General features: G+C 46.0%; 2 protein-coding genes across 3 annotated transcripts in view; one reads left to right on the top strand and one right to left on the bottom strand.

Moving 5' to 3' along the window:
- ZCCHC17 (zinc finger CCHC-type containing 17) overlaps positions 1-3,136 on the top strand; it is a 58,720-nt gene extending 55,584 nt beyond the window's left edge. For both annotated transcript variants that reach the window (XM_051987975.1, XM_051987976.1), the window contains one exon: positions 1,050-3,136. In XM_051987975.1, the coding sequence (XP_051843935.1) occupies positions 1,050-1,208 (159 nt within the window). In that variant the 3' untranslated portion in view covers positions 1,209-3,136. The remainder of the gene's footprint in view (positions 1-1,049) is intronic.
- On the bottom strand, positions 3,133-12,472 carry FABP3 (fatty acid binding protein 3). The gene is made up of 4 exons (XM_051987977.1): positions 12,328-12,472; positions 7,276-7,448; positions 4,960-5,061; positions 3,133-3,449 (listed from the first exon to the last, which is right to left on the bottom strand). The coding sequence occupies exons 1-4, from the start codon at positions 12,398-12,400 to the stop codon at positions 3,393-3,395; spliced, it is 405 nt and encodes a 134-aa protein (XP_051843937.1). The 5' UTR covers positions 12,401-12,472; the 3' UTR covers positions 3,133-3,392.
- Positions 12,473-25,892: the final 13,420 nt, after the last annotated feature.

Raw genomic sequence — 25,892 nt, 5'->3', positions numbered from 1 at the left:
GCAGTAAACATTTTCATTTAACCCCCTTCCCAGCCTTTGGTCAGTATGATTTAGCACCCTCATACCTGCTTTCATACTAGCTTTTTCAATGAGAAGCCAGTGAGAGAAGAGATTTAGTCAGTACCATTCTAGGCACAAGGGAGCCGTTTTAATCCTAAAGCCCTTCTTCTCATTTGGGATCCTTAGGATCTGGGGGATAAAGTGACTCAAAGCTCCTAGTTAAATACATAGTTGCATTAATGAAGTATAAAAAAGAAAGCAGTTTAGCCAGAGCAACCAAAGTGTTAAGCTCATCTGATATTCTGTGTTGTGTCCCAGTGTCCCAGTCTAGTGCCTGGCGGGGGGGGTGGGGGGGGGGAGAGGAAGGGGGGCGCGGAGAGAAAGAGGAGGAAAGGGGAAGAACACAAAGGCTGATGATCTTGAATGCAGTCACCCTGGGGCCTAGGAATTTCCTGATCACAGCCAGGGCATTTGGAAACTACCATCTTCTTCCTCCTCCTCCTCCTCTTTCTCTTCTCACCTCCCAAGCTCACATTATCACAATATCACATTATCACTGTTATCCCCACAGGCTCTGACTTGGCAGGTCAACCCTTCCAACTTCACTTATCCCATAATAGATCTCTTCAGATCACAAACAGCTGAATTTTCAAAATTGTCCATTTATAAAGTCACTGTATCCTCGCTCCCGCCATGTGGCATGTGCCTCTCCTTACTCTTGGCTTTGATTCTGGGAAGCCTAAGAGCTGTATGATATAGAAGAAAAGACACTGGGTATTAAATCGGACCTGGATCCAAGCTGTGGCTCTGCCATTTTCAAGCTATGTGATTTAACCTTCTTTGAGCATCACTCAGTTTACGCTTCTGTAAATTGGGGCCAAAACCTTCCCTCCCAACCTCCCAGGAATATTGTCCAGATCAGGTGAGATAACACACATATTCTATAAACCACAATCGACATAAATGTAAACTCTTGTTATTTACATGGGTGGTGTATGACCAGTCACTGACATGAATGTGATTGTCTTCTGTCCATCCCCTCTAACCAGGAAAAGAAAAAGAAAAAGAAACACAAGAGCAGGAGGGCGTCCTCATCCAGTAGCTCAGACTCTGACAGCGAGGGTCCATCGGCCAGCAAGAAGTCGAGACACATGACAAAGGACAGCAAGAGGAAGAAAAAAAAGCACAGGAAGAAGAGCCAGGAGTAAAGGGTGGACTCCTTGCCCTCCAAGGGAGCCTTCTTCAGCAGTACCCTGACTAAACTTTGGCTAATGTGCCCTCCCCCACCCTACCACTGAGGGCTGTATCCTCTACAAACTAGTCTTGCTTGCTACGGGGATGTCAGGACAGCTTCCTGACCCAGCAAGCCTTGTTAACCCCTGAAGCTAACATTTTTCTTTTGTCCAATTCCTCTGGCCTAGCCTCAAGATTTGAGGGCTAGCTGTAGACTCCTGGCCATGGACACTGCTGCAGGGAGAGATGTGCTTTTTAACCCATGGTTAGAGCACAGGTAGCCACCTCCAGCTGAGCCAGTCAGCTCTTCTGCCTCCAAACCAGAGCCAGAGGGCTTCTTCTTGATACCAGGCAGACAAGTCCCCTTTTGTGCTCATATTCCCTCAACAGCAGCAGGTCACACAGTACCAGCTTAGCCAGATTCTGGGAAGAAACTGCAAGGATTCAGAACTTGTGGTCTCATCCCCTTAGGTGATTAAACATACAGGGCTATAGTTCAGCACTCACTGATGGTGGGGTGAGTGGCCGAGAGTCATGACTTCTTAATTTCCTCTCTCCATTGGCAGCACTGGAATCTTTAGCTTGGCGATTTAACATCTCCTGGACTGGGTATCATGCCCCCACCTCCCACTTCTTTACAATATCTGCTTATAGGGAGGCTGAAGCTGATTGATCATGTGATCTCTGAAATTTCTGAGCTGCAGAAGGTCCCAGCCAGTCGGGTATTCACAATGTCAGGTACCAATGTGGGGAGCCCCATGGTCACCAGGCTGCCTAAGGAAGTGAGCCCAACCAAGTTGGAAATGAGCTCCTGTGTTTATCAATAGTTGGATTGGGCCCACCAGTGGCTGCTGCATTCCCAGTTTAGGCAAGATCTCCCAAACAAAACAAAACCTTAAAAAACAATTTTTGAAGGTAAAGAGTTTTCTAAAAAGCTAGGTAATTTACAGGGTCTGCCCTGCCAGATGTTGGTCCTTCCATGAAGATTTCTTCAGGGAGTTTTAGCAGGTCCCTGTCCCACAACCAACTTTCATAGGATTCCCCAACAAGTTTCCCCTTTAATTATCAAACAGCTTCCATTCTCTGGAGGTGTGTGGTAGGTGTGCAGAGGAAAGATGCCAGTAGTGAGTCTTGCCAGTGCACACAAAAGCCAAAATCAAAACTCTTAAATAGAGTCTGCACCCCCTGCCCCCCCAACCATGTAAGCATTGCCCAGGGAAGGTGGCTGAGATCAGAGCCTTCTGTTAACACATCCCTATGAAGTCTGAGCCCTCAAGGCAGAGGCCACAGTCATTGTTCATGTCTCTCCACCCACCAGTGAAATAGAAGGCGAATAAAGCCAGGTCCAGCCATGAGCATCCTGCACTAAGGATGAAGGATCTGATACAAGGCTTGGAGCTAAGCCTGCTATCCTGGCATAAGCCAGTCTGAAAAGCCTCAAGGGGATACAGTTCCTGCCTGGACCAGTGGATGAACATTTGATAATGAGCAGATTCCAGTTCAATGTACAGAAAAGCTTCTGAGCACCATCCCAGAATACAGTGGACTGCTCGGGCAGGTCTGTCTCCAGACATTGTCCCTTGTTGGGGGTGCAGAGGAACTTCCCAGTGTGGAAGCCCCTTTCATCTAAGACTCTGTGATGAGGTAAAGAAAGGGTAAGCAGTGAAGGAAAGGAAAGGGCTATAGATAGGGAAAAAACAGAAGAATGCTTTCTCCTTGGGCCTGTCTCTTAGTGGTCTTGCTTCAGCTGCATCGGGCTTGGAATCTTGTCTTCAGACCAACTTGGCCAAAGTCTGACTCGGGCCGCAAGAGCCTCTCTGGTCATGACAGGCCTTGCTCATGGAACCCTCCCCATTCCCCCAACCCCCACAACAAAGGCAGTAAAGCAGCTGCTGTATCTGAATGACTGACTGTGGGATCTCCTTTATTGGCTTGGGACCAGCCATCAGATGCAGTTTAAAAAAAAAATACAGAATGGGCTTCAATCAGGACCAGGACAGCACCATATGTTTTCCATTTCTGGAGGGTTCCTTGACCAGAGTCAATTGGTACAAAACACTGGGGTGGGGAGGGGGACGGGTGCAGAAATGAGGCAATCTGGTGTTGGGTTCAGTGGTAGCCGTCGGCAGAGGAGTTGACAGTGAACAGGTGGGCTGGCTTCAAGCTGTGTCCTTCTCATAGGTCCTAACGCAGACTACATTGCCATGGGTTAGTGTCTAAAAAGAAAGAACATTGTTAAGAATGCTGGGGGAAGGGGATAAAATACTGGACTTCCTCTCTAGTCCAAGGAATGGAACATCTGTCCCATTGGGAAAAGCCTAGCAATGGCAAGACTGGCTCCATTCTACTCAGCTGTTCAATCTGTGCTTTTTCCTGGTCCCTTACCCCCTTCCTTAAGAGAGTGAAGCCAAGTCCTCTCATACCCTGCAAGTCTCCAGTCCTGCATATCTCTTCTAAAATGTGGAAGATCCCCACCCCCTTAGGATAGAAACAGCATTCCTCACCTCCCATGGTGGGAATGCAGGCAGGCAGCCAGGAACACTAAGCAAAGAAAGGACTATTTCTAAGCAAACCTTAGCGTACCAGAAGATAGTTCACATCAAGAAAGAGCTCCTCTGCCCACTTGTGCCCTGTGGCAACAACCAATGTGACACAAGGAGACCCAGTGGAAAAGTAACCTGCAGGGCTGGAGCCAGGGGCATAGTCCCGCCAGCCATCAGGATCAGAGGAATTCCTTCCTCTATTGATGGAGCTGAATGGAGAGAAGTGGTATAATATAACCAGGAAGAGGTGGGTTCAGATCTCTCCTGTGACCCTGTTTGGGATCTTGAGAAACCATCTGTTTTCTCCGAGCTCCAGACAGCAATCTAAGACTAAGCTGCACAAGAAGGGCCTACCTCTCGTTGGGGACATCATGGCTTGAGTCCCTTCATCAGGAGCAGAGAAATCTGTCTTTTAGCTTGATGCTCCCCTCTGACACCAAACAGAATAAAAGCATGGCAGCCCAATATTTCAAGACTGAAATGTTTCTCTAGGTATTATTTCAGGCTAAACTTTCCTAATTTCTCTAATCATTCCTCATAAAAAAGATTTCAAGCTCCTCAACTTTCTGGTTGCCCTGCACAGCCCACAGACACTGAAAAGAATACTGAGTGCAGAGTTAGGGGCACTGAATTTGAATCCTGCTGATGACACTGTGTTGCTATAGGTAAATCACTTCTGTGGGCCTCAGTGTTCTCATTTGTAAAATTGATAAAAACTTACTTTACCTCCAGTTCAGATTCTATGAGCTACTGTACGCAGAGTACCCTGTAAACAGACCTCTATGTGATATCAACCATGGGACTTCAGAATGGGTTAGGTACCCAGAACTGAATGTAAGACCCCTGATCCGAGGAACACAGGCTTAAGTGTTGCAGGGCTGTCTGAGACCATCTAGACTACCGAGTCCAAAGTTGTTTTACAGGTGGAGAAGCAGGCCAAAAAATAAGGTTAAATGCCTTGCCCACCCCTCAACATCTGACCATGGACTTTTTCTCCAAGTCCAGGCCCTTTCTCTGACCAAAGAGCTACTGGAGAACCAGAGTCTCCTCTTCCTGTGTGCTGTGTCTCGGTGAAGGCTGAAACCTCATCGAGACTGCAGATTCAGAGGCAGCTGGAGTGATGGCTGCACAAGAGAGCTGCCTCTACTGCCAGGGAAGATGGGCCCCTCCCCTCCTGCCTTACCAGAATGAGTTTTCCATCCTGGAGTTCCCGGGTGAGGGTGGTCTCCTGCCCGTTCCACTTCTGGACATGGACCAGCTTGCCTCCATCCATTGTGACAGTGGACTGGGGAGAGAAGGCAGCAAGACATGAGATTCAGGGCTGGCAGATATGAGCTGTAGCCTGCCCCCCACGGTGCATGGGGCCGGCGGGAGGCTCAGCCAGCCTGAGAGGACAAGGAGCCCTCCCTAATGTCTTATTCAGTCCCTGCAACAGCCCCGGGGAGCCAGATGCTGTTAGGAAACTGAGCTGCCAGGGAAGTGACCATTCCCATGTAGCCCAATCAAGGGACTCTGAGCCAGGCACTCAATCACTGCCCATCGCAGTTTCCTTTCTGCCCTCAGTGGTGGAGGGATCGTTTGCTCCCAGGAGCACTTGTGTGACCTCGTCGTTACTGTCCATTTCCAGGCTGGTTAGGGCCACTCTCGCCACACCCCGACCTGGGATTTTGTCTAGTCCGCTTTATGGGCATGGGTCACTGGAATCATCCATTAACCCTGGCAATGTGGCCAGCCAGGGGAGAGTCAATGATACATTAACATCCCCTCTTCAGTGCCCTCTTTAAAGGTTGCCCCTTCTTATTCCCCCTCCCCCCAGCCCTGAGTAAGTAGGAAGTTGACTATTGCTCTCCATAGGACCTGGTGTCTTGGGGCTGTTTTATTTGGGCTGATAGCACTGGACAAGGGGCTGGACGGGCTCAAAAACAGATGCAGAGAGGCAGCTGGGTGACGCAGTGGATAGAGCACCAGCCCTGAAGTCAGGAGGACCCGAATTCAAATGTGGTCTCAGACACTTAACACTTCCTTGCTGTGTGACCCTGGGCTAGTCACTTAACCTCAATTACCTCAGGGAAAAAGAGTCAGAACCACCACCCACAATTTTGGGTCTGTGTGCTAAAACTGTCCAAGGATGTTGCCCACAAGGGTTGGGGGATCCCTGTTCCAAACTCATTCCTGTGTGTGAAGTGTACAACCCTGTGAAGGAGGGAGAAATGTTAGAGGAGGAGCTGGGAGATCAGCGTGCAAAGTCAGGCTCTAACGAACCTGGAGCACATCACTTAGTCTCTGAACCTCAGTTTCCTAATCTGTAAAATGGAAGTTGTAAGTGCTTCCCAGGGTGTTTTGGCCCTGCTACTGCCACATATCCTGGGACCTTGGAAAAGGCTCTTTCTGAGTATCAGCTTTCCTTTCTGTATGGCAGGGGCAACCAGTTTCTGCTCCTTCCTTATCCAAAGGCAACTGAGAAGGGGGGGGGGGGGGGAGGGTTTGGACCTGGATGGTCGAAGGGGAAGTGATGAAAGACAAGGAGCTGGAAAAGCCCCAGAAGTAGATGAAGCTTCCCCCCAAGTGCTTGAGTGAGCCCTGCTAGGGCCAGCTGCAGGGCTTGGCAAAGACCTGGAGGGGAGCTTACCTCGGGGGGACAGGGATTGGCGGGCAAGGTCACCCAGAGAGCCTGAAGGACACCCTATCTGGGACCTTGCAGTTCCTGCCCATCAGCTGACATGTTGGAAATAGTTTCTCAGGGTCAATGGCCAGACTTGGAGGGGGGAGAAGGGGAGAGCAGCTGAGCCTGGAGACCACAAAGAGCCATGCACTTCAGCAGTCTGGGCTGGGTGCCTGGCTAAATAAGGGTCCCGAGTTTTGGGCAGCGGGCCAAACTCCCCAACTCCTGACTCAAAGAGGTTTGATGAGTTGCCTGAAATTGCCTAGCTGTCCACCACCAGCAAGTATCAGGTGGGTGGCAGCAAACTGAATGGGACCCTGGCTTCCTGCTCCCCATGACAGCTTCTTCCCGGTCCCCTGGAAATCGCTTCCCTTACGTTTCTGTAACACATTACAGTCCTTGCTCGACGTTGTTCACATAATTAACTCTGTGAAGCGAGTAGACTCGGTTTTTCATGGGCATGGGGAGCAGGCAGGGGGTTAAATGACTGGCTCAGGGTCACACAGCTACTGTCTGCGGCACATGTCGTGCCCATTTTACAGATGAGGGAACAAGCTTAGAAGGGGCGAGTTATTTGTTCGAGGTCACCTAGCTGGTGAGTGGACTGGACCAAAGCTTAAAGCCAGGTTTCCTGCTGATTCGAGTCCAAAAACTTTTCCTTCTTACCTGGTTTTTTTATTTTGTTTGTTTTGTTTTGTTTTTTCTTTTTTTGGCAATTAAGTTCCTAGAAACAAAGATAGTTCCTTGTGGGGAGGAGGACTGCTTGAAACCAGAGATTGAGCATTTCAGAGCCAAGTTGGATAGGAATGCCGGCCACGTCCTGGCTGCCTGGCTTACCTTGACCTTCCTATCATCGGCCGTTGTCTCATCGAACTCCACTCCGAGCTTGAAGGAGATCTCAGTGTTCTTGAAAGTGCTTTGAGTCTTGATAGTAACGTTGTCTCCATTGACCTCAATGATGGTGGTAGGCTTGGTCATGCTGGCCACCTGCCTTGTGGCAAAGCCCACACCTGCAGGGGTGGGAAGAGAGGGATCAGCGAGGGAGGGAGAGGATGCCGGGCTCCGCGAAGGGCGCTCAAGGCCACGGGCAGGAAGAACCTGCGGCTTTTTACCCATTTTTTGGCCCTGGGAAGATGAGGGATCTGAAGAATGAGGGACTGATAGGCTTGCAGCCCTCCCTTCTCCCCCACCCCAGCCTTGGGTTATATAGCTAATTGTCAGATACTGGAATCAGTAATTCTGAACTTAAAAATCAACTAATCACGGGGTGGGGGGGCAGGAGTATGAAACCCCTTGGGTAGAAGTGACCAGTGTTTTCTGAATCTTAACCAAAAAGTAGAGAAATGTGTGTACACACCAACCCCACCCTAATAGGAATAATCATTGGAACAAAAAATGCCTTTGGAATCACAGGAACCAAGTCCTATGGCTTGGGCTCAAACCCTGCCCTGTGACTCTAGACTGCATGAATCACTTTGGGCAGCAGACTCGCCATCCCTCAGCCACAAAGGAGAGAGTTAGTGACTTAGCCTCCGAAGCTGCTGCTTCCTCAGTCTAAAACCTTTTTAATCCCTTTCATCTTTATAATTTCCCTTTTAAAAAATCCTTCTAATACCAGTCAATCAGAAGAGTGGGTGTTATCCCCGTTTCAAAGATGAAACCCCAAAGATGCAGAGCATACGCCCCAATTAGTGTCAGAGCCAGGACAAGAAGCTAAAGGGGTTCTTCCAGTTCAGGAAAGCACCTGCTCTTTGCAGAGGGGGAAGAGGGAAGTGGCTCTGGACATGGCTTCCCTCGTGTTCTGCATCTGGAACGCCCCCAACCAGAAACATCCTGCTCCCCGAGCAGCCGCTCTCCTGCCACCTCTGTAGATCTCCTCCCCCAACCTTTTCTCCCCAGGAGTCTCAGAGGAGAGCAGAAGCCACCCCAATGACCACATGCTGAGCCATCTCACCTCCCAGTGTCCCCCGCCTTGTGGGCTACAGGGCACCCAAGGGCTAGATGGAGTCGGGTCCCGGCTGATGGGCAGGAGCCCTAGTGGCCTTAGGAAAGTAGGACTAGGGAGGGAAGCTGGACCGTTCTGCTTTCTAATGGATCAGAAAGGGGGCGTGGGATTTTAATTTTTCAAAATAATGGACAGTGATTGTCCAAAATGACATTTCTACAACATGCTTCCTCCTCTCCCTCTGCTTCACAGGCAAGGTCATGAGGGGGACGCTAGAAATACTTTCATCTTACAGATAAGGGAGAGGAGAAATGACTGCCCCACATCCCAGCCAGTTAACATCGGTGACGTCTAAGCCCAGGCCTTTCTGATTCCAAGTCTCGCAATAGCCATAGACCACACTGCCTCAACTGGCCCTAACGGACAGCTTTGTGAGACGGCTGGAGCAGGCATCATAAACCCCGTCCCCGTGCGATCGGTGACGTGGCGAGGTCTCCCTCCCTCACCCAGTTTAATAGCAGAGCTAAGAATGAGTGTCTAGATTCAGAGTAACATAACGTTTCCCAAGCTGGACTACCTGGTGGCAAAGATTCCCCGTCCACAAAACTTTCCACAAAAGGTCCTTAAAAAGCTGTGGACCGGGGGCAGCTCGGTGGTGCAGTGGAGAGAGCCCCAGCCCTGAAGTCAGGAGGACTTGAGTTCAAATCTGGCCTCAGACACTTAACACTTCTTAGCTGTGTGACCCTGGGCAAGTCACTTAACCCCAATTACCTCAGCAAAAAAAAAAAAAAAGCTATGGACTTTCTCACACTCATACTCATACCCACACACCCACACACACCCTCCTCCCTGTGACTTACTCATTTCTCCAAAGAAGGCTGGCATTGAATAGCACTGTGACTGAGCAAAGCCTCCCTTTCCCCATTTAAATAAGATCAACAATTCTTGTGCTACCAGTTGCAGACCCTAAAGCACCATTAGATAAAGGCGAGTTGTATTACTGCGAGGACAGGACTCCCTACCCCTGGAGTCTGTCCTATCACTGGCCAACGTTTCTGAGACAGAGTGGACTTCAGATAGGAAGTTTATAGTGACTTATTTCCCCTACAATAGTCTGGTATGGGAAACCGTACCCAGAATCCAAAGGAATATGAGAAGTCATCTTGGCCAAGCTGCCTCATTATTATATTATAATTACCCCTCATTTGTGTAGTATGCCCTATGTGTCAGGAAAAGTACTTTACTAACCCAGCTAGTGAGTATCTGAGGGCAGATTTTTAACTCAGGTCCTCCCGACTCCAGAAAAGAGGGGGTTAAAGTCTAGTGGGAGAAGGCAAATGAAACCACCTTGACAGATCCTTGCAACAGAAGCCTGGTGTCCTGACTCGTAGCTCAATGTCTTTCCCCCATCCTACACCGATAAGCTACAAAGCAGGTGGAGGGGCGAGGGCCTCTGGATACGGGCCCAGGCCCTGACAAGATTCCAAGTGGGGAGCAGGGAGGATTTCCTGCTGAGCACTCAGAGGTGGACCTCAGAGCCACTTCACAGGGGAGCTGCACTGTGAACCTGAGGCAAGAGCCCCGGACACCTAGTGAGCCTTTACAATCCCCATAAGGATCGTATAACTGAATGTGGAGGTGGGGAGAGGATCCTGAAATATTATCAGTAAATTGTATGACTATTTTATATCTTGGGATCATATAAAAATTTCTTAGGTGAAAAGGGATCATGGATAGAAAAGGTTTATCCAGCCCTGAACTGGAGGATACAAGGCCCCAAACTGCCTTTCTCCAACCCTTAATTCCGTTCCCCGCTCCTGAAGGTGGTGCAGGGGGTAGAGCATAGGCCTTGGAGCAAGAGGGTCCAGACTCAAGTCACTCATTAGCTGCATGATTTGAGTACCTCCCTTAACCCTCAAAAACAGAAACCCACACCCAAAAACCATTTCCCGTCTCTGATAGTCTTGTGAATAGAGGGCTGGTCTCCGCATCAGGGAGATAGGGGTTCAAGTCCTGAGATGAAGGGGAAGTTTCCACAAAGGATGCTGATGAAATCCCAGGCTTGAATGTTCCCCCACACAAAACAAGGCACATTTGAGACTCTATTGCTCCCTGCGAAAAGGAAGGCTCGAGTTGTAAAATGCTTTGGAACACTTGCTGGAATTTCTTCCTCTCCCACAAGAGCTGCAGTCCAGCTTCTGGGAAATTCCCAGAGAACTAAGCCTCTTCCCTATTCTCTCTCTGGCTTCCCAGTTCCTTGGAACAACTGATTCTGATTGCAGGCTGGGTAATGACAGCCATTGCTTTCGGGAGGTAGCGCCCGGTCTGTCTTCCCAGGACAGCTTTGTCATGGTGTCTGAACAGCCACAGATCGGGCTTGGGCAAAAGACAGTGACCAGAAGGCAGAGACCAAAGTCCTCACTACCTGGAGACTGAAGTAATTGGTTTGGAGGGTGAGACTCTGAGGGCTTCCATTTGTACGGAGATAGAGAGGGTGGGTAGAATGCTAACCAAAGGAGGGGTTAGGAGGCCCGAAAATGCCCCCTCCCCACCAACCGGGAAAGCCAGGCAAAGGCGGGAATCTCGCCCTTCTTCCTCCTATAACTATGCTTCCCAGAGCGCCAATCGGGGCCAAAAGGGAACGGCACACCCCCATGAGGTGACTAGGTTCTTGGCCCCTCACTTGTTTCCTCCCAACCCCTCTCTCCTCAGCACCAAAGAAGGTTCTCTGGCCCTAAAAAGGACGGGAGGTGCGCTAGGAGAGGCCCGCCTCGGGGAGGGGAATAAGCTGGATGAGGGAGCTCTGGGTCATTGGGCCAGGTCCCTCCAACAGGGAGGAGAAGCCCCTACAAGGGGGTCGGTGAATTCTTCCTCCGTGTGGCCTGAAACATCAGAGGGAGTTCCGGTAAGGCTACCTTTAACCTCCATCCTGAGCTCCCAAGGTCAGGGAGTTAAGCACGGGACCAGAAGGCCCTAGAATTGAGGACTATCTGTCCAGAAAACTCCGGACTCCGGCACTGACAAAGTCATTCCGGCTTTTTGACCCCCAAAGCCCGGGGCCAGATTGACCCTCTCTACAGAGGAGAACAAGGGGAATTAGCCTTCAGCGTAGCTGGAACAATGGGAAATTTGCTGCTTTGCGTAACCCTGGGTCAGGAGTGGGTGAGGAACAGCCGATCCCGCAGCATGACCCTTTCCTCCCTCGGCGGCCCCTTCCCCACCTCTCCTCTCCCGGTGGGCCACCAGCCTTGACCTTGACCCCGGGGGAGGTAGCTGGGACCCCTCCCCACTCCCGCGGCAGACACAGGTGGCTGGGCAGGCGCGCAGGGCCAATGATTAACCCGGGCACATGCGGCTCACCCGACAAGGTCAGCCTGGACGCGGCGCTCAAGGAGAGCCTTCGGGTGACCTGGGAAGGTCTGGTTTGGAGCAAGGCTGGACCTGCCAAGTCCTTTCCTTACCGCAGCCTGCGGAGCCAGGCAGAGAGGGGCAGAACGGGGCGCAGTGGGGCAGACCCGGAGCCGGGCGCGCCTCGCTCCCACACCCGCCAGCCATTGGCCACGTTCCCTCTGCATCCCCACCCTGCGGCTCGGCCCACCTCTTCTGCCCCCCGGGCGTTCCCCCAGCCCCTGAGCACATCCCGATCCCCTCCGACGCTCCCACCCCCCGACACAGCGCTCTCCCCCAGGGTTCTATGGGGCAAAGCCGGGGTCGCGCCAGGCCGGCCGGCTCCGTCGCAGCGGACCATTATCTGCCTTCTCCCAGCCCTCCGGTGACCGGTTCCTCCGCCCCGTCGCCGGCCGCATCCCTCCCGTCCTGCAGGGAGTGCCGGCCGCCCGGGCATGCGGCCCACGCTGCGCCCCCAGCCCCGGCCCAGCCGCTTCCCTCCGGCGCGAGCCCACGCGGCCGCGGGGACGGAGCCGGGAGCCGCCCTCCCCGCTCACCGATGGACTTCATGTAGTCATCGAAGTTCTTGCTGTCCACCAGCTTCCAGGTGCCGGCGAAGGCATCTGCCATGGTGACGGCCGGAGGCGGCGAGGCTGAGCGGGGCCGGGCGGGGGGCGCTGCGAGGCGCGGGCCGGAGGCGGCGAGGCTGAGCGGGGCCGGGCGGGGGGCGCTGCGAGGCGCGGGTCGGGGCCGCGCGGCGCTGCACGGGCTGGGCGGGCTGAGCCGCGGGCGGGCGCGGAGAAGAGGGAGGATGCACAAGGCTCCCGGCTCTGAGGCGCCCGCCCGTGCTGTCCCTTTAAATAGCCCTCCGAATCACATGATGGAAAGAAAGCCCGGGAGACAGGCTCCCGAAATAGGAAGACCCTGGCAAGCGGGCGGGGACTGCGGGCAGCCAGCTGGGGGAGGGGGAGAGAAGGAGGGAGGGGCGGGCTGGGCAGAAGCGCGGGGGGAGGGGAAGGGGAGAGGGCTGCTTTGGCTCCCCACCCCTCCCCATTCTTTCGAGGGCCCCCAGGCTAACGCCCCAGGCTGTGCAAAGGGGAGGGGGAGTCTGCTCCTCCGGCACACCTGCGTCAGGCCCCTCAATCAGCACCTAGTCCCCCGGCCCCGCCCCCTGCCCGAGGGCAGACGGGACCGGCTCTGCTCCCCAGACTGGTCCGCCCGAGGACTGCTTTCACCCCTCTGCCCTCCCCCCCGGCTGCCCGAGGAAAGCGCTGGCCCACCCTGCCCCTGGGGGTGCGGCCCCGGGGGGGCTGGGAAAAAGCTCCCGAGCCCCACAGCGGAGACCTCGGCTGCGGAGATGGGGATGGAGACCCGCAACCCTTCCCCATTTTGCGCCCTCTGCACAGAAATGCCTTGGCCTGATCCTTTCCCATTTCTAAATCCTCCCTACAGAGAAAAGGAACTTGGGGACGGTGAAGACCCTGTAGGCTCCATCCCTTCTCCCACTGGCTTCCTCAGACCCCTTCTGCAGACCCCACCCTTTCTTCTGTCTCCCTTACCCCCTCGAACCCGAGGGCATCCTCCGCAAACTCGGGGAAGATGGGGGCGGGGAGGAGCCTGCTCGCCCCTTACTCTTTTCTGGCCCTCTAGCCTGGCTCCCTTTGCCACCACGCCATGAAAACTGCTCTGTCCAAAGTACCAGCGACTGCCGAACAGCCAATCCAGCCGCCTCTCTACAATTCTTTTCCTGCGGCATTTGTCCTTGTTGGCCATGTTGTTCCAGGCTCTCTTATCTTTGAATCGATAAAACAGGCCGCCTGCTTGATCGATAGAAGTTAGCTGGAAGCTCCCTGGAATTCAGTGCCATCCGTACAATCGGAAGGGTGGGGAGGACTAGATAACCCTGGACCTCTGAGTGTGCCCATAGAAAGGTGACCCCGGTGTCTCAGGGGTCAAAAGGAACTCTCCCTAGAACCTCCCTACCTCCACACTCGAGCCTGGCCTTCCCAAGGTGGAAAATTTGTCCAAGGAATTGGTTCTAACCCTAACTCTGCCCTGCTGAGTGACCTACTCCTTGGAGAGTAAGGGAAGAAAAAGGGGCCGACAGAACCTGTCTGCTTTTCTCCAAAAGGAGAAGGTTTGGGGAAATAAGTCCGCGTCTCCTGGCCGACCGCAGCTCATCCCCTCCACCCCTGCATCTCCAGCCCTCTGCTCTCCATCTCCTCTCCCTTCTCCCCCAGGTGCATCCTTTCCTCTCTTCTATTTCTATGTCCTCCTCCCCACCCTATTTTCCCTTGTCTCCATGTCCCCTTCACCCCCTCCCCCCCATGCCCATGCCCATTTCCCCTGCTCCCAATCTCCACCATTCTGCTCGGCCCCTTTTTCTTCCCTTACTCTCCTAGGGTTTCAGAGCAAGTGGGTTTTTTCAGAGGGTGGGAGTCAGAGCCAGCTCCTGAGCTGGAGCTCTGTCTGCTTCCTCCACCCAATCATTGCCCTTGGATTACTCCCAGATGTGAATGCAACATCTGGCAAGGCAATAGACCCTGCCCAGACTCCATCTCCGGGAGCTCTACCAACAGGGTGACATCATTCTCCATGTTTCCATGGTAACTAGGTGGGGGAGTGGCTTTGGCTAAAGGAAAGAATCAGAAACCTCAGCTCAGCAAGAGGTGATCCACAAGATCATGGGGAGGAGCCTAGTTTCCCTGGGAGGGAAGAGGAATTGAAAAGATAAGAAATTCAGTATTTTCAAGACTCAGTCCACTCATCCCCACCCAATCAAAGACTGAGCTCCATTGAATAAAATGTTAATAATCCACTGGTTGGGGGGAAGGAATACTTGCTTGACCTTTCCCGGGAGAAAGGGAAAAGCTATGGTCAGAGTCCTTAGATGTTCAACCACATGGCTCCATTCAGCTGGAAAGGAACTCCTCTCGGTATATCCTGTCCTCTAGACCAGTAAATCTGGGCATCTGTGCCCCTCCCTGACCCTGGTCTGCTGGTTTTCCCCAATTTGTCTATATTTCTGCCTGGCTACATATAGTACCAGTGTTAAAAGTTCTACCATTCAAAGATGATAGCTAACACTTGCAGAGCACTCTAAGATTTGCAAAGCCTTAAACGTAAGTTATCTCATAGTAAGCGCTTAATAAATATTTGATTGATGGCTGATCGGAAAAATCATGGAGCTGAACAGGACCTTATTTGTCACTTAGTCCAAATCTATTATTTTATTGATGAGGAAACAGAGGCCCAGAGAAGGTGTGAACTGCCAAGAGGAAATAAACCCAGAAACTGGAAAGTCAACAAGTAATGATATATTTCATAATCCAAGTAAATGAATTACTGCCAGAAATACACTGAGCAATACCCAGGGAACGAGAGAAAAAGCATGTATGAACCACTTACTATATGCGAAGTACTATTATTAAAAACTGGGGGAGCAGCTCTCCTTCTAATTGAAGGAGATAATAGTCCCTCTAATTTGCTGTCCAGTGTTTTCAGTGTCCAAGTTACTGAATGGTTTGCCGTTTTCTCTTCCAACTGAACGAGATAAGGTGAGATCTTTCAAGACAGTTGTGAAAATCAGTAAGGCTTCATCTATTTCAAAGTTTCAGTAGGCCTGAAGGACTTTAAGCATTAAGTGATCTCCCTAAGAGCATACTTAAGTCCCATTCTTGTTATCCTCCCTATTTCAGTCAAATATGGGCAACTATTGATCAAGTTCAGTTTCTTGGGTAGTTCCCACGTTTAGAATGTAAGATCCTCAGCCAATAAGGATGAGCGTCAGTGGTGAGAGGGGGAATTTGCGTTAGGGATTAAAAGCGTTGACCTGCCCCCTACGTGCTTCCTCTTTTCGATTGTCTGCTCGATGGATGGGACGCCCGATTCTCGAGAGAATGTATAATAAACTTTGCTTTGCTTCTAGAGATCTCTTCTGACCCACACACAACTCATTTAACAGATGAGGAAACTGAGGCAAACAGGATGAAATGATTTGCTCACACAGCTAATAAGTGTCTGTGGCCAGACAACTCATGAAAATGCGTCTGCCCCATTCCACTGACAGTGCTCTATCCACTGAGCCATCTAATTTCTCTACTTCTAATAGAAGGAGATAATGGAAAGTTTCGGTAGCATATCAGACAGACCTGGGAGAGAGAGTGAGAGACCTAGAGATAACATATTTATTAGGCATTCATTGTATCAGGCATTGTATTAAAGTGTCCTTGAGACACATTCTAATGTGAGAAGACAATAGAAAAGGGGAAGCTGGAAAGGGAGAGGTTCAAAGATGGGAAGATAAGAGATTTGATTTAGGAGGGCTGGGCCACAGCCTGACTTAGTAAGTAAAAGCTTATCTACCTCCGCAAATGATAATATCTTCTTTAGAGTCATTTTTATAGATAAAAAAGTATTTTTCTACTATAAAAGACTTATAAACATTAATCAGTGGAACTAATGACCAACTACAAATCCAAAAGATTTATGATGAGACTTAGGAGCCACCACTACATAAAGAACAAATGAATTGGGGCAGCTAGATGATGGGGGATAGAGCACAGGAGCTGAGTTCAAATCCAGTTTCACTTAACAATTATTAGCTGTGTGATGATGGGCAAGTCACTTGACCCTCCTCCCCACCATTAAAGAACTAATGAATTTTGAGTGCAAATTGAATAGTAAGACAAGTGGAGAAAAAAGATGAGAGCCATGGGAGAAGGCATCTAGAAGGAAGGGAAAGTATCAGAAGCTGAAGAGAGTTCAAGAAGAGTAAGAATCTCTCTTTTTTCCAGTTATTCATATATTATCTCCTAGTTCTTCTAATTTTCTTTGCTAGATCTTCATCCAAGTCACAATTGTGAAGTATGGGTGTTCCCATAGAGCTCTGTCCAGGGCTCTCTTTTTTTCCATTTATATTATTTCTCTTGGTGATCTCATCGTGATTTTCAAATCTACTTGTTGAGCTGTAACTTCTCTGTTAACTTCCAGTTTTTTATTTCCAACTGCCTATTGGTCATGTCCTACAGACATCTTAAAGTCAACATACTCAAAACTTAAGCCATTACATTTCCCTCCTAAATCCTACCTAATTTTCAATTTTTCTCATGTAGGGCAGGGCTTCTTAAACTTTTCCCACTCATGATCCCTTTTTGCCTGGGATATCTTTATGTGATCCTGAGCATATAAGTATAGAAATTAAACATTTGCTGATAATAAATTATACTGAACGAGATGAGGTGAGAGCTTTCAAGACAGTTGTGAAAATTGAGTAAGGCTTCATCTACTTCAGAGTTTGAGTAGGCCTGAAGGACTTTAAGCATTGAGTCAAGAGCATACTTAAGTCCCCTTCCTGCTATCCTCCCATGACATCAGCGGCTCCCTATTTCAGTCAAATATGGGCTACTATGTAGTTATTGGTCAAGTTCAATTTCTTGGCTAGTTCCCACATTTAGAATGTAAGATCCTCTGCCAGTAAGGATGAGGGTCAGTGGTGGGAGGGGGTATTTGCATTAGGGATTAAAAGTGTTGACCCTGTCTCCCCCCTATCCCCCCACCAGGCTTCCTCCCTTCGATTGTCTGCTCAATGGGTGGGATACCCTTCTCTCGAGAATATATAATAAACTTTGCTTTGCTTCTAGAGATCTCTCCAGCTTTTTTTTATTAAATGGTGACCCCTCACCATTTCTGAACCACACAATAATCTTGCGATCTCCACATTGTTATAAGATCCTATAGTATAAGAAGCTGTGGGCTAAGTGTTGCTATCCTCCCAGTCACCAAACTCAAAATCTATGGGCCATTCTTGATTCCATATTCTCTCTCACCACTCTCATTTGAATAACCAATCTTTTGCCAAATCCTATCTTCAGGGCATCCCAATCTTGTAACTTCAGAAAACAGTCTAATTTCCTTGAATGTCCAAAGAGGGAAAGGCTCTAAGAATATGAGAACTAGGAGAAAGTGTCAAAATTCCAATAGACTTGGGATGGAAAATGCTATTAGCATTCAGAGAGAGAATTATGGAGATTGAATGTGGAATATTTTTCACTTTTTTTGTTGGTTGTTTGTTTTTTTTTTCTTTCTAGTAGTTTTTTTTCCCTTTTGGTCTGATTTTTTTCTTGCACAATATGACAAATATGGAAATAGATTTAAAAGGATTACACATGTTTAACCTATATCAAATTGTTTGCTTTCTTGAGGAAGAGGGGAGGGAAGGAAGGGAAAAAATTTGGAAAACAAAGTCTAACAAAAATAAATGTTGAAAACTGTTAACATGTATTTGAAAAAAGGAAAAAAAATTAAGTTCAAATTGGAGGCTTTTTATGTGAATAAAGTTATATTCTGATGGAAAAGAAAAATGAAATGGGTGCCTTCTTGTTTATTTGCTAATGCTGAATATAAAAATTATATGCTATTATGTCTTTTAAATTTCCATTATTAACATAAATAGAAAATTGCCACACTGGTGTAAAGTGTCACCATTTAGTGATAATAGCTAGCATTTATAGATCTATGTAAGGTTCTCATATGTTATTGCATCTTCACAATTATCATATGAGGTAAGTGAACGAGATAAGGTGAGATCTTTCAAGACAGTTGTGAAAATCGAGTAAGGCTTCATCTATTTCAAAGTTTGAGTAGGCCTGAAGGACTTTAAGCATTAAGTCAAATCACTACCCAAGATTAAGTCCCCTTCTTGTTATCCTCCCTATTTCAGTCAAATATGGGCAACTATCAAGTTCAATTTCTTGGGTAGTTCCCGCGTTTAGAATGTAAGATCCTCAGCCAATAAGGATGAGGGTCAGTGGTGGGAGGGGGAATTTGCAGGGATTAAAAGCGTTGACCCTGCCCCTTATGTGCTTCCTCTTTTCGATTGTCTGCTCGATGGGTAGGACACCCTATTCTCGCTAGAATTATAATAAAACTTTGCTTTGCTTCTAAAGAGATCTAAAGAGAGTCTTTTTATATTAAATGGTTTCTGACCCACACATAAGTGATAATATTGTCTTCATTTTACAAAACTTAGGTTAAATGACTTTCCCAGGACCACACAAACAATAATTTTAAGGCAGAATTCAAACTAAGGACTTCCCTACTCCAAGCCCAATGTTCTGGTCACTGCGCCACCTAGCTGCATTTGCAATGTAATATGTCATTTTTAAAAGAGATTTGAAAAGTTAGTAAAATCACAAAAATAAATGTGAACCCCAAGAAACTATCCATTTTTAATTTTTTTTTGGTTTGTTTTTAGAATGAGTAATGTAATTTGGAAATGGAAAATCCAGTCTGGTATAGCCTTTCTCTTTCAAGGAACTGCTATTTTCAATGAATATCAGGGGGGAAAAAACCTTCAATGTCAAAGTATCATCCATGGAAAATTATTCCTTATTCACTTTTATTCTCTGTATGTAATATGAAAGCAAAATCTAAAATAATGATAATGAGGCTTAGATGGAAGCCCAGATGGGTTTGTGGACTGGCTATGAGCCTCCGGTCTCCATTTGGATCTAGTTAGACATTAAGGTAGCACTGTACTGTCTTCAGGTTGGGATATCCAGCTCAGCCCATACGCGGGCTTCCATGGGGTATATGACAGAGACAGGAAAGGCTTGAAGAAAACTGCAGTGGCTTGGGTTTGGTGAGCTGAGGTCTTTGCTGCCTTCCTTGGAGGCCTTTCACATGGCCTTTGATGCAGCTTGTCTAGAAGGACAGTCGGTGAGGAGCCTGAGGACCATCTGTTTTCTTGGAGATCTTAGATGAAGGACGAGTTCAAATCCAACCTCAGACGCTTACTGGGCTGTGTAACCCTGGACAAGTCCCTTAACCCTGTTTGCCTCAGTTCCTCACCTGTCAAATGAGCTGCAGAAGGTCATTTCAAACCATTGTAATACCTTGGCCAATTAAATCCCAAATATGGTTAAGAAGAGTTGGAAATGGCCAAACAACAACATAATTTTATAGCTGTGCCATTGATTTTTGAGCCCGAATATGGGGTTTTACATTTAACCTTCTTAAGAGCCAGATTTGGGATTAGAGAGACCTGGAAGCAAGTCTTGCCTGTGATACACAGTTGTGTGACGATGGGAGTAAAAGAATTAACCAGCTTCTTAATAAAGTCATTTAATATTTTAATTAACTGCAGACAATTCCTAGAGCTATAAGTGATAAACTAATTGCCAATCTACATGACTGGAGGATTTGTGCTAAGAATTTCCTACACAGATCTGAATCACACACACACACAATCACTTTGAGAAATAAAACTATATCTTACAAATTTCAATTAATCTTCTTGACCTACCAAGATTTCGTTGCACCCCACTTCTGTCATCCATCGTGTTAGCCCTCTCTTCTAGCATAGTTTTATCTTCAAATTTGATAAGCATATCATTTCATCCAAGCCACTGATAAAAATGTTGACCATAAGGACAGGTTTCTAGAGCACACTGCTAAAAACCTCCCTCCAGGTTAACATTGATTAAGTTCTAAAAATTTCTAAAATACATAGAGAACTGAGTCAGATTTATAAGAATACAAATCGTTCCCCAATTGATTAACGGTCAATGAATATGTAATACAATTTTCAGATGAATAAATTAAAGCCATTTCTAGTCATATGAAAAAAATACTCTAAATCACTTGTGATTAGAAAAATTCAAATTAAGACAACTTTGAAATTGTTGTCTTTGTGTGAAAATTGTGTGAATAAAATCACACCTTTTTGATTGATTAAGATGACAGGAAAAGATAATGAGATGTGGGAAAACTGGGACATTAATGCATTGTTGGTGGAGTTGTGAACTTATCCAACCATTCTGGAGAGTAATTTGGAACTACACCAAAGTTACTATAAAACTGTGCACACCCTTTGATCCATCAATGTCACTACTGGGTCTGTATTCCAAAGAGATCATAAAAGACGGGAAAGGACCCACATGTGCAAAAATATTTGTAGCTGCTCTTTTTGAAATGGCAAGGAATTGGAAATTGAGGGGATGCCCATCAGTTGGGGAATGGCTAGATAAGTAATGGTCTTACTGTTCTATAAGAAATGATGAGCAGGCTGATTTCAGAAAATCCTGGAAAAACTTATATGAACTGATACTGAGTGAAAGGAGTAGAACCAGAAGAACATTATTCATAGTAACAGCAAGATTATGTGATGACCAATTGTGATGGACTTGGCTCTTCTCAGCAATGTGGTAATTCAAAATAATTCCAATAGACTTAGGATGAATCCAGAGAGAGAGAACAATGGAGATTGAATATGACTTGAAGCATAGTATTTTCACCTTTGTTTGCTTGCTTTTTTTTCTCTTGTTTTTTTTTCCCCTTTTTGTTTGATTTTTCTTTTCTTATAACAACTTTTTATTTTTCAAAGTACAAGCAAAGATAGTTCTCAACATTCACCCTTGCAAAACCTTGTGTTCAAAATTTTTCTTCCTCCCTCTTCCTTTCCCTCTCCCTCTCCCCTAGATAGCAAATAATCCAGTATAGTTTAAATGTGCAATTCTTCTAAACATATTTCCACATTTATTATGCTGCACAAGAGAAACCAGATTGAAAGGGGGAAAAATAGAAATTTCAAAAAAAAAAAAAAAACCAAACAAGAAAACAAACAACAACAAAGGAGAAAATATTATATTGTGATCCACATTCAGTCCCCATAGTCTTCTCTCTGGATGCAGATGGTTCTTTTTGTCACAAATCTATTGGAATTGGCCTGAATCACCTCATTGTTAAAAAGATCCAAGTCCATCACAATTTATCATCACATGATGTTGTTGCTTGTTTTCTTGGTTCTGCTCACTTCATTCAGCATCAGTTCCTATAAGTCTCTCCGGGCCTTTTTGAAATCATCCTGCTGGTCATTTCTTACAGAACAATAATATTCCATAACATTCATATACCACAATTTATTCAGCCATTCTCCAAGTGATGGGCATCCATTCAGTTTCCAGTTTCTAGCCACTACAAACAGGGCTGCCACAAACATTCTTGCACATATGGATCCTTTTCCCTTTTATATTATCTCTTTGGGATGCAGACTCAATAGAGTTTGTCTGATTTTTCTTGCACAACCTGACAAATATGGAAATATGTTTAAAAGGATTGCACATATTTGACTTATTTAAGATTGCTTGTTGTCTTGGGAAGGAGGGAGGGAAGGGAAAAAAATTAGAACACAAAGTCTTACAAAAATGAATATTGAAAACTAGATATACATGTATCTGGGAAAATAAAATGCCATTGAATGAAAAGGAAACCTGGGCCTAGATGACTGCTTATCGGGAGTATATATTGAGGATTCCTTTCATAGATAAATGTAACTAGATGACCCCTAAGGTTCTTTCCACTTCTCAAATTCTATAATACTAGACTTTTTTCTCCCCCTAATCTGGCCACTTAACAGTGATGAATCCCACTAATTGTAAAGCTTATCTAGCTGACATCTCTGTGAGTGGTTCACAAAAATGTTATGCCCACTTTTACCAGGCTAGGAGCTCTTTCAGAAATGGAAACGAAGCTAGTCTGGAATGGGTTTTTTGTTTTGTTTTGTTTTGTTTTGAGCATTCCTGCCATTCTTACAAGATCATACCACTCTTTGAATTTATTTTTCTTCTGTGACAAGTGTCCTTGATTTGCTGAGTTCAAAGAGACTTAGAAATCATCTCTTCCCAACCATACCCTGAGCCTCCGTGATGGGGAACCCACCACCTCTAAAGCAATCCATTCTACTTCAGTACGATTCTAAGTATTAGGAACTTTCCCCTTATATCTAGCTCTATGCAACTGGCACAGCTCAGAGAAAACTTTCCTTAACAGGACGTGAACTCTGACAAGACATGACTCATTCATATTGATTCCTTGAAGTTGCCCTTTGTTCTGGTGTTCTGTGCTAGAGCCTACCCTAGATTCATTATCTCTACTTTACCCTGTCTATGAGTGGGTATAGAGGGCATCCAGGGAGGACTAGTAAGTCTGGTACGAGGACTTACTGACCCCTTTTCAGGGCTGCTCATTCGCCCTTGCTGTCTACCTGATTCACCCAAGTCTTCCCGGTGGTTCCAAGAAGCTGTAATGTGTGCAGCGGTCACACCCCAGTAAATCATCTCAGCATACCGGATAAACCAGGTTAAGAGTAACTACGGGGCCCTAGACTCATCAGTGATTTAGGGGGTATTTATTTCAAAACTTCCCCCAGCTGAATGAGCAGAGGAGAACAATTTATTCCAATGGCCCTGTAGGCGGCTGAAGTAGATGCCCAATGCTCCATCCATTATATTACTTAGTGCTGGTGGACAGCTGTTTATGGACTTAACTTTTTTTTTTTTGCCTGTACATTTTTCTATTGATTTAAATAAAACCTGTCCTATATTATATGTTTTGTTAACTTGAATGCTCATATGGGTAGTGAGTATCCTTTTCCTTACTTTTTTGGGGGGGAGTTTTAGACATAAAGCAAATTTTAATGTTCCCTGGGGAAACCATAGGTGAAGTCTTGAGTCTAGTCTTCTTGACAGATACAGTTTGTTAACCATAATTAAAAATAAACTTTTTTAATAAAGCTTTTTATTTTCGAAATTTATGCTCGAATAATTTGACATTGACCTTTGCATACTCTTGTGTTTCAGATTTTCTCCTCCTTTCTCCCACCCCCTCTCCAGATGGCAAGCAATTCAATATATGTTAAACAATTCAAAATATGTTAAACCTAAATATAGGTTAAATCCAATAATATAAGCATATTTATGCAATTCTCTTGTTGCACAAGAGAAATCAGATAAAAAAAAACATCATTGAAACTGGCCTCAATCATCTCATTGTTGAAGAGAGCCACGTCCATCAGAATTGATCATTGTATAATTTTGCTGTTACTATATATAATGATCTTCTGGTTCTGCTCATTTCACTTAGCATCAGTTCATGTAAGTCTCTCCAGTCCTCTCTGAAATCATCCTGCTGGTTGTTTCTTATAGAACAATAATGTTCCATAACATCCATACACCATAACTTATTCAGCCATTCTCCAATTGATGGGCATCCATTCAGTTTCCAGTTCCTTGCCACTACAAACAGGGCTGCCACAAATATTTTGCACATGTGGGTTCCTTTCCCTCCTTTAAGATCTCTTTGGGATATAAACTTAGTAGAAACATTGCTGGGTCAAAGGATATGCACAGTTTGATAACAAAAAGAAACTTTAATGTTTAATGTTGTCCAGGTGAATCTAGAGTCTTGGTTCTAGGTCTTTCATTTATATCTTCTATATCCAGCTTTATAAAATTAAGGTTGGTCAGTGAGTTCTCTCTATATGCCCCTCAGTGGAAAAATAGTTCTCTATGTTCCCATTGGTCTTCTTTAGTGGACCTCCTTTTTCTCTATTATTGAAATAATTTATACTTGTCTTATCAGAATTTTATCTTTAAGAGCTTCCCATCCCTTTTGAAGTTTTATCCCCTGAAGAATTCTTAGTATAATCAGTTTTTCCTAAAACTCAAATACATGATACTGGGTTTATTCACAATGAGCTCTAAGATGGAATGATCAGTGTTGCCCTAATTTCTGTCATTTCTATTTTTTTTTTGTTTTTTAAATTATTATTATTATTATAGCTTTTTATTTACAAGTTATATGCATGGATAATTTTTCAGCAAAACCTTTTGTTCCAATTTTTCCCCTCCTTTCCCCCACCCCCTCCCCGAGATGGCAGGTAGACCAATACATGTTAAGTATGTTAAAGTATAAATTAAATACAATATATGTATACATGTCATTTCTATTTCTAGAACTAGATCATCCTTACTAGTCTGAATCAGATTCAAATCACAGAATTTAAGAGTAGGAAGAGACCTCAAAGGTCATCTAACTGAACCCATATCTAAATAGGAATTTCTTTTACAGTAACCCTAATGACTGGTCATTTAGTCATTAACAAAACTCTTCCAGTGATGGGGTTTCCCTAACTTATAATCTCATTTTACTCGTGGAACTTTCCAATTGGCATCATGATATAAAAGAAAGATCACTACCCTTGGAGCCAGGAGAGATTGAGTTCAAATGTCACTTCTGGTTGTGTGATCATAGGTAATGACCTCTAAACCTTAGTTTCTTCTTCACCTGTAAAATAGAGACTGTAACATGTGCAGTTTCTCCTTCATAGGGTTGTGCAAAACACTAGACAAAACTTAAAGGGCTACACAAAAGTCAATAGTTATTATTCCATGGAGTCGAAATCTACCTCTTAAATTTCCATCTGGTCCTCTTCATATCTAATCTCTTGTCTAAATAACAGCTCTTCAAATACTTGAAGGCCATTATAATCATGTCTCCTCCAACACGTCTCTGTGCTAAACAAAATGAGCTCCTTTGAGAGATCCTCAAATAGTATGAGCTGAAGGTTATTCACTATTCTAGTGACCCTTCTCTAAACATATTCAATTTCCTTCTTAAAATATGTCGGTTCATGAATGGCAGCTTCCCTCATCCCTATCACTATTTTGAAGAATGAAATTGTTGTTAAGGTAAGTCAGGAATATATCAGCTATTCTGCCTTCAGCAAAGAAAACGAATGTCAGATATTCAGATTATCTAAGTCTCCCATGAGTATTCTACCATGACTCCATACCAGGTGTCCGTTTTGTGAACTATTTCCAGAACTTGACATCCACTGCCTCCTCTGCCTGGGTGATCTCTAGTATATCTTCATTACAATATTTTTTCCCTTCCAGATCCTTATCAGATTATTATCTTAAACATAAGTAGGCTAGGGTCATCTTAAGTCGTATTGAGTCACAAATGTATTATAGACATTTTTTGAAAGATCTTAAAAACATAATGATTGAAATAGGAGTTGCTAATAGATATTTGTTGAATGGATGAAATGAACCAAAGGATAAATCTTCCACTGACTGAAAAAATACACTCCACCATTGTTTCCACTGGAAAGGCTGGGTAGTGTTATGAAAAGAACACTGGATTCAAAACCAAAAACAAAATACTCTAAGTCCCATTCCTTTTATGATCATTTACTATGATCAGTTTCCTCATCTGTAAAATGAAGAGAATGGACTTGATGGTCTCTAAGATGCCCTCCAATTATAAATCTATGCCCTCC

This window comes from Antechinus flavipes, chromosome 3 (assembly GCF_016432865.1).
Source record: "Antechinus flavipes isolate AdamAnt ecotype Samford, QLD, Australia chromosome 3, AdamAnt_v2, whole genome shotgun sequence".
In the NCBI taxonomy this organism is placed as follows: Eukaryota; Metazoa; Chordata; class Mammalia; order Dasyuromorphia; family Dasyuridae; genus Antechinus; species Antechinus flavipes.
Note: the sequence above shows the minus strand (reverse complement) of the source record. Positions and strands in the feature narration are given on the sequence as shown.

What these genes read in the sequence shown, in the direction of transcription:
- FABP3 (XM_051987977.1), bottom strand. Translation starts at nt 12,400, where the DNA reads ATGGCAGATGCCTTCGCCGGCACCTGGAAGCTGGTGGACAGCAAGAAC. An exon ending in TGACTACATGAAGTCCATCG is followed by an intron (nt 7,449 to 12,327) that starts GTGAGCGGGGAG and finishes CCACCCCTGCAG; the next exon opens with GTGTGGGCTTTGCCACAAGG. An exon ending in CCGATGATAGGAAGGTCAAG is followed by an intron (nt 5,062 to 7,275) that starts GTAAGCCAGGCA and finishes TTCTCTCCCCAG; the next exon opens with TCCACTGTCACAATGGATGG.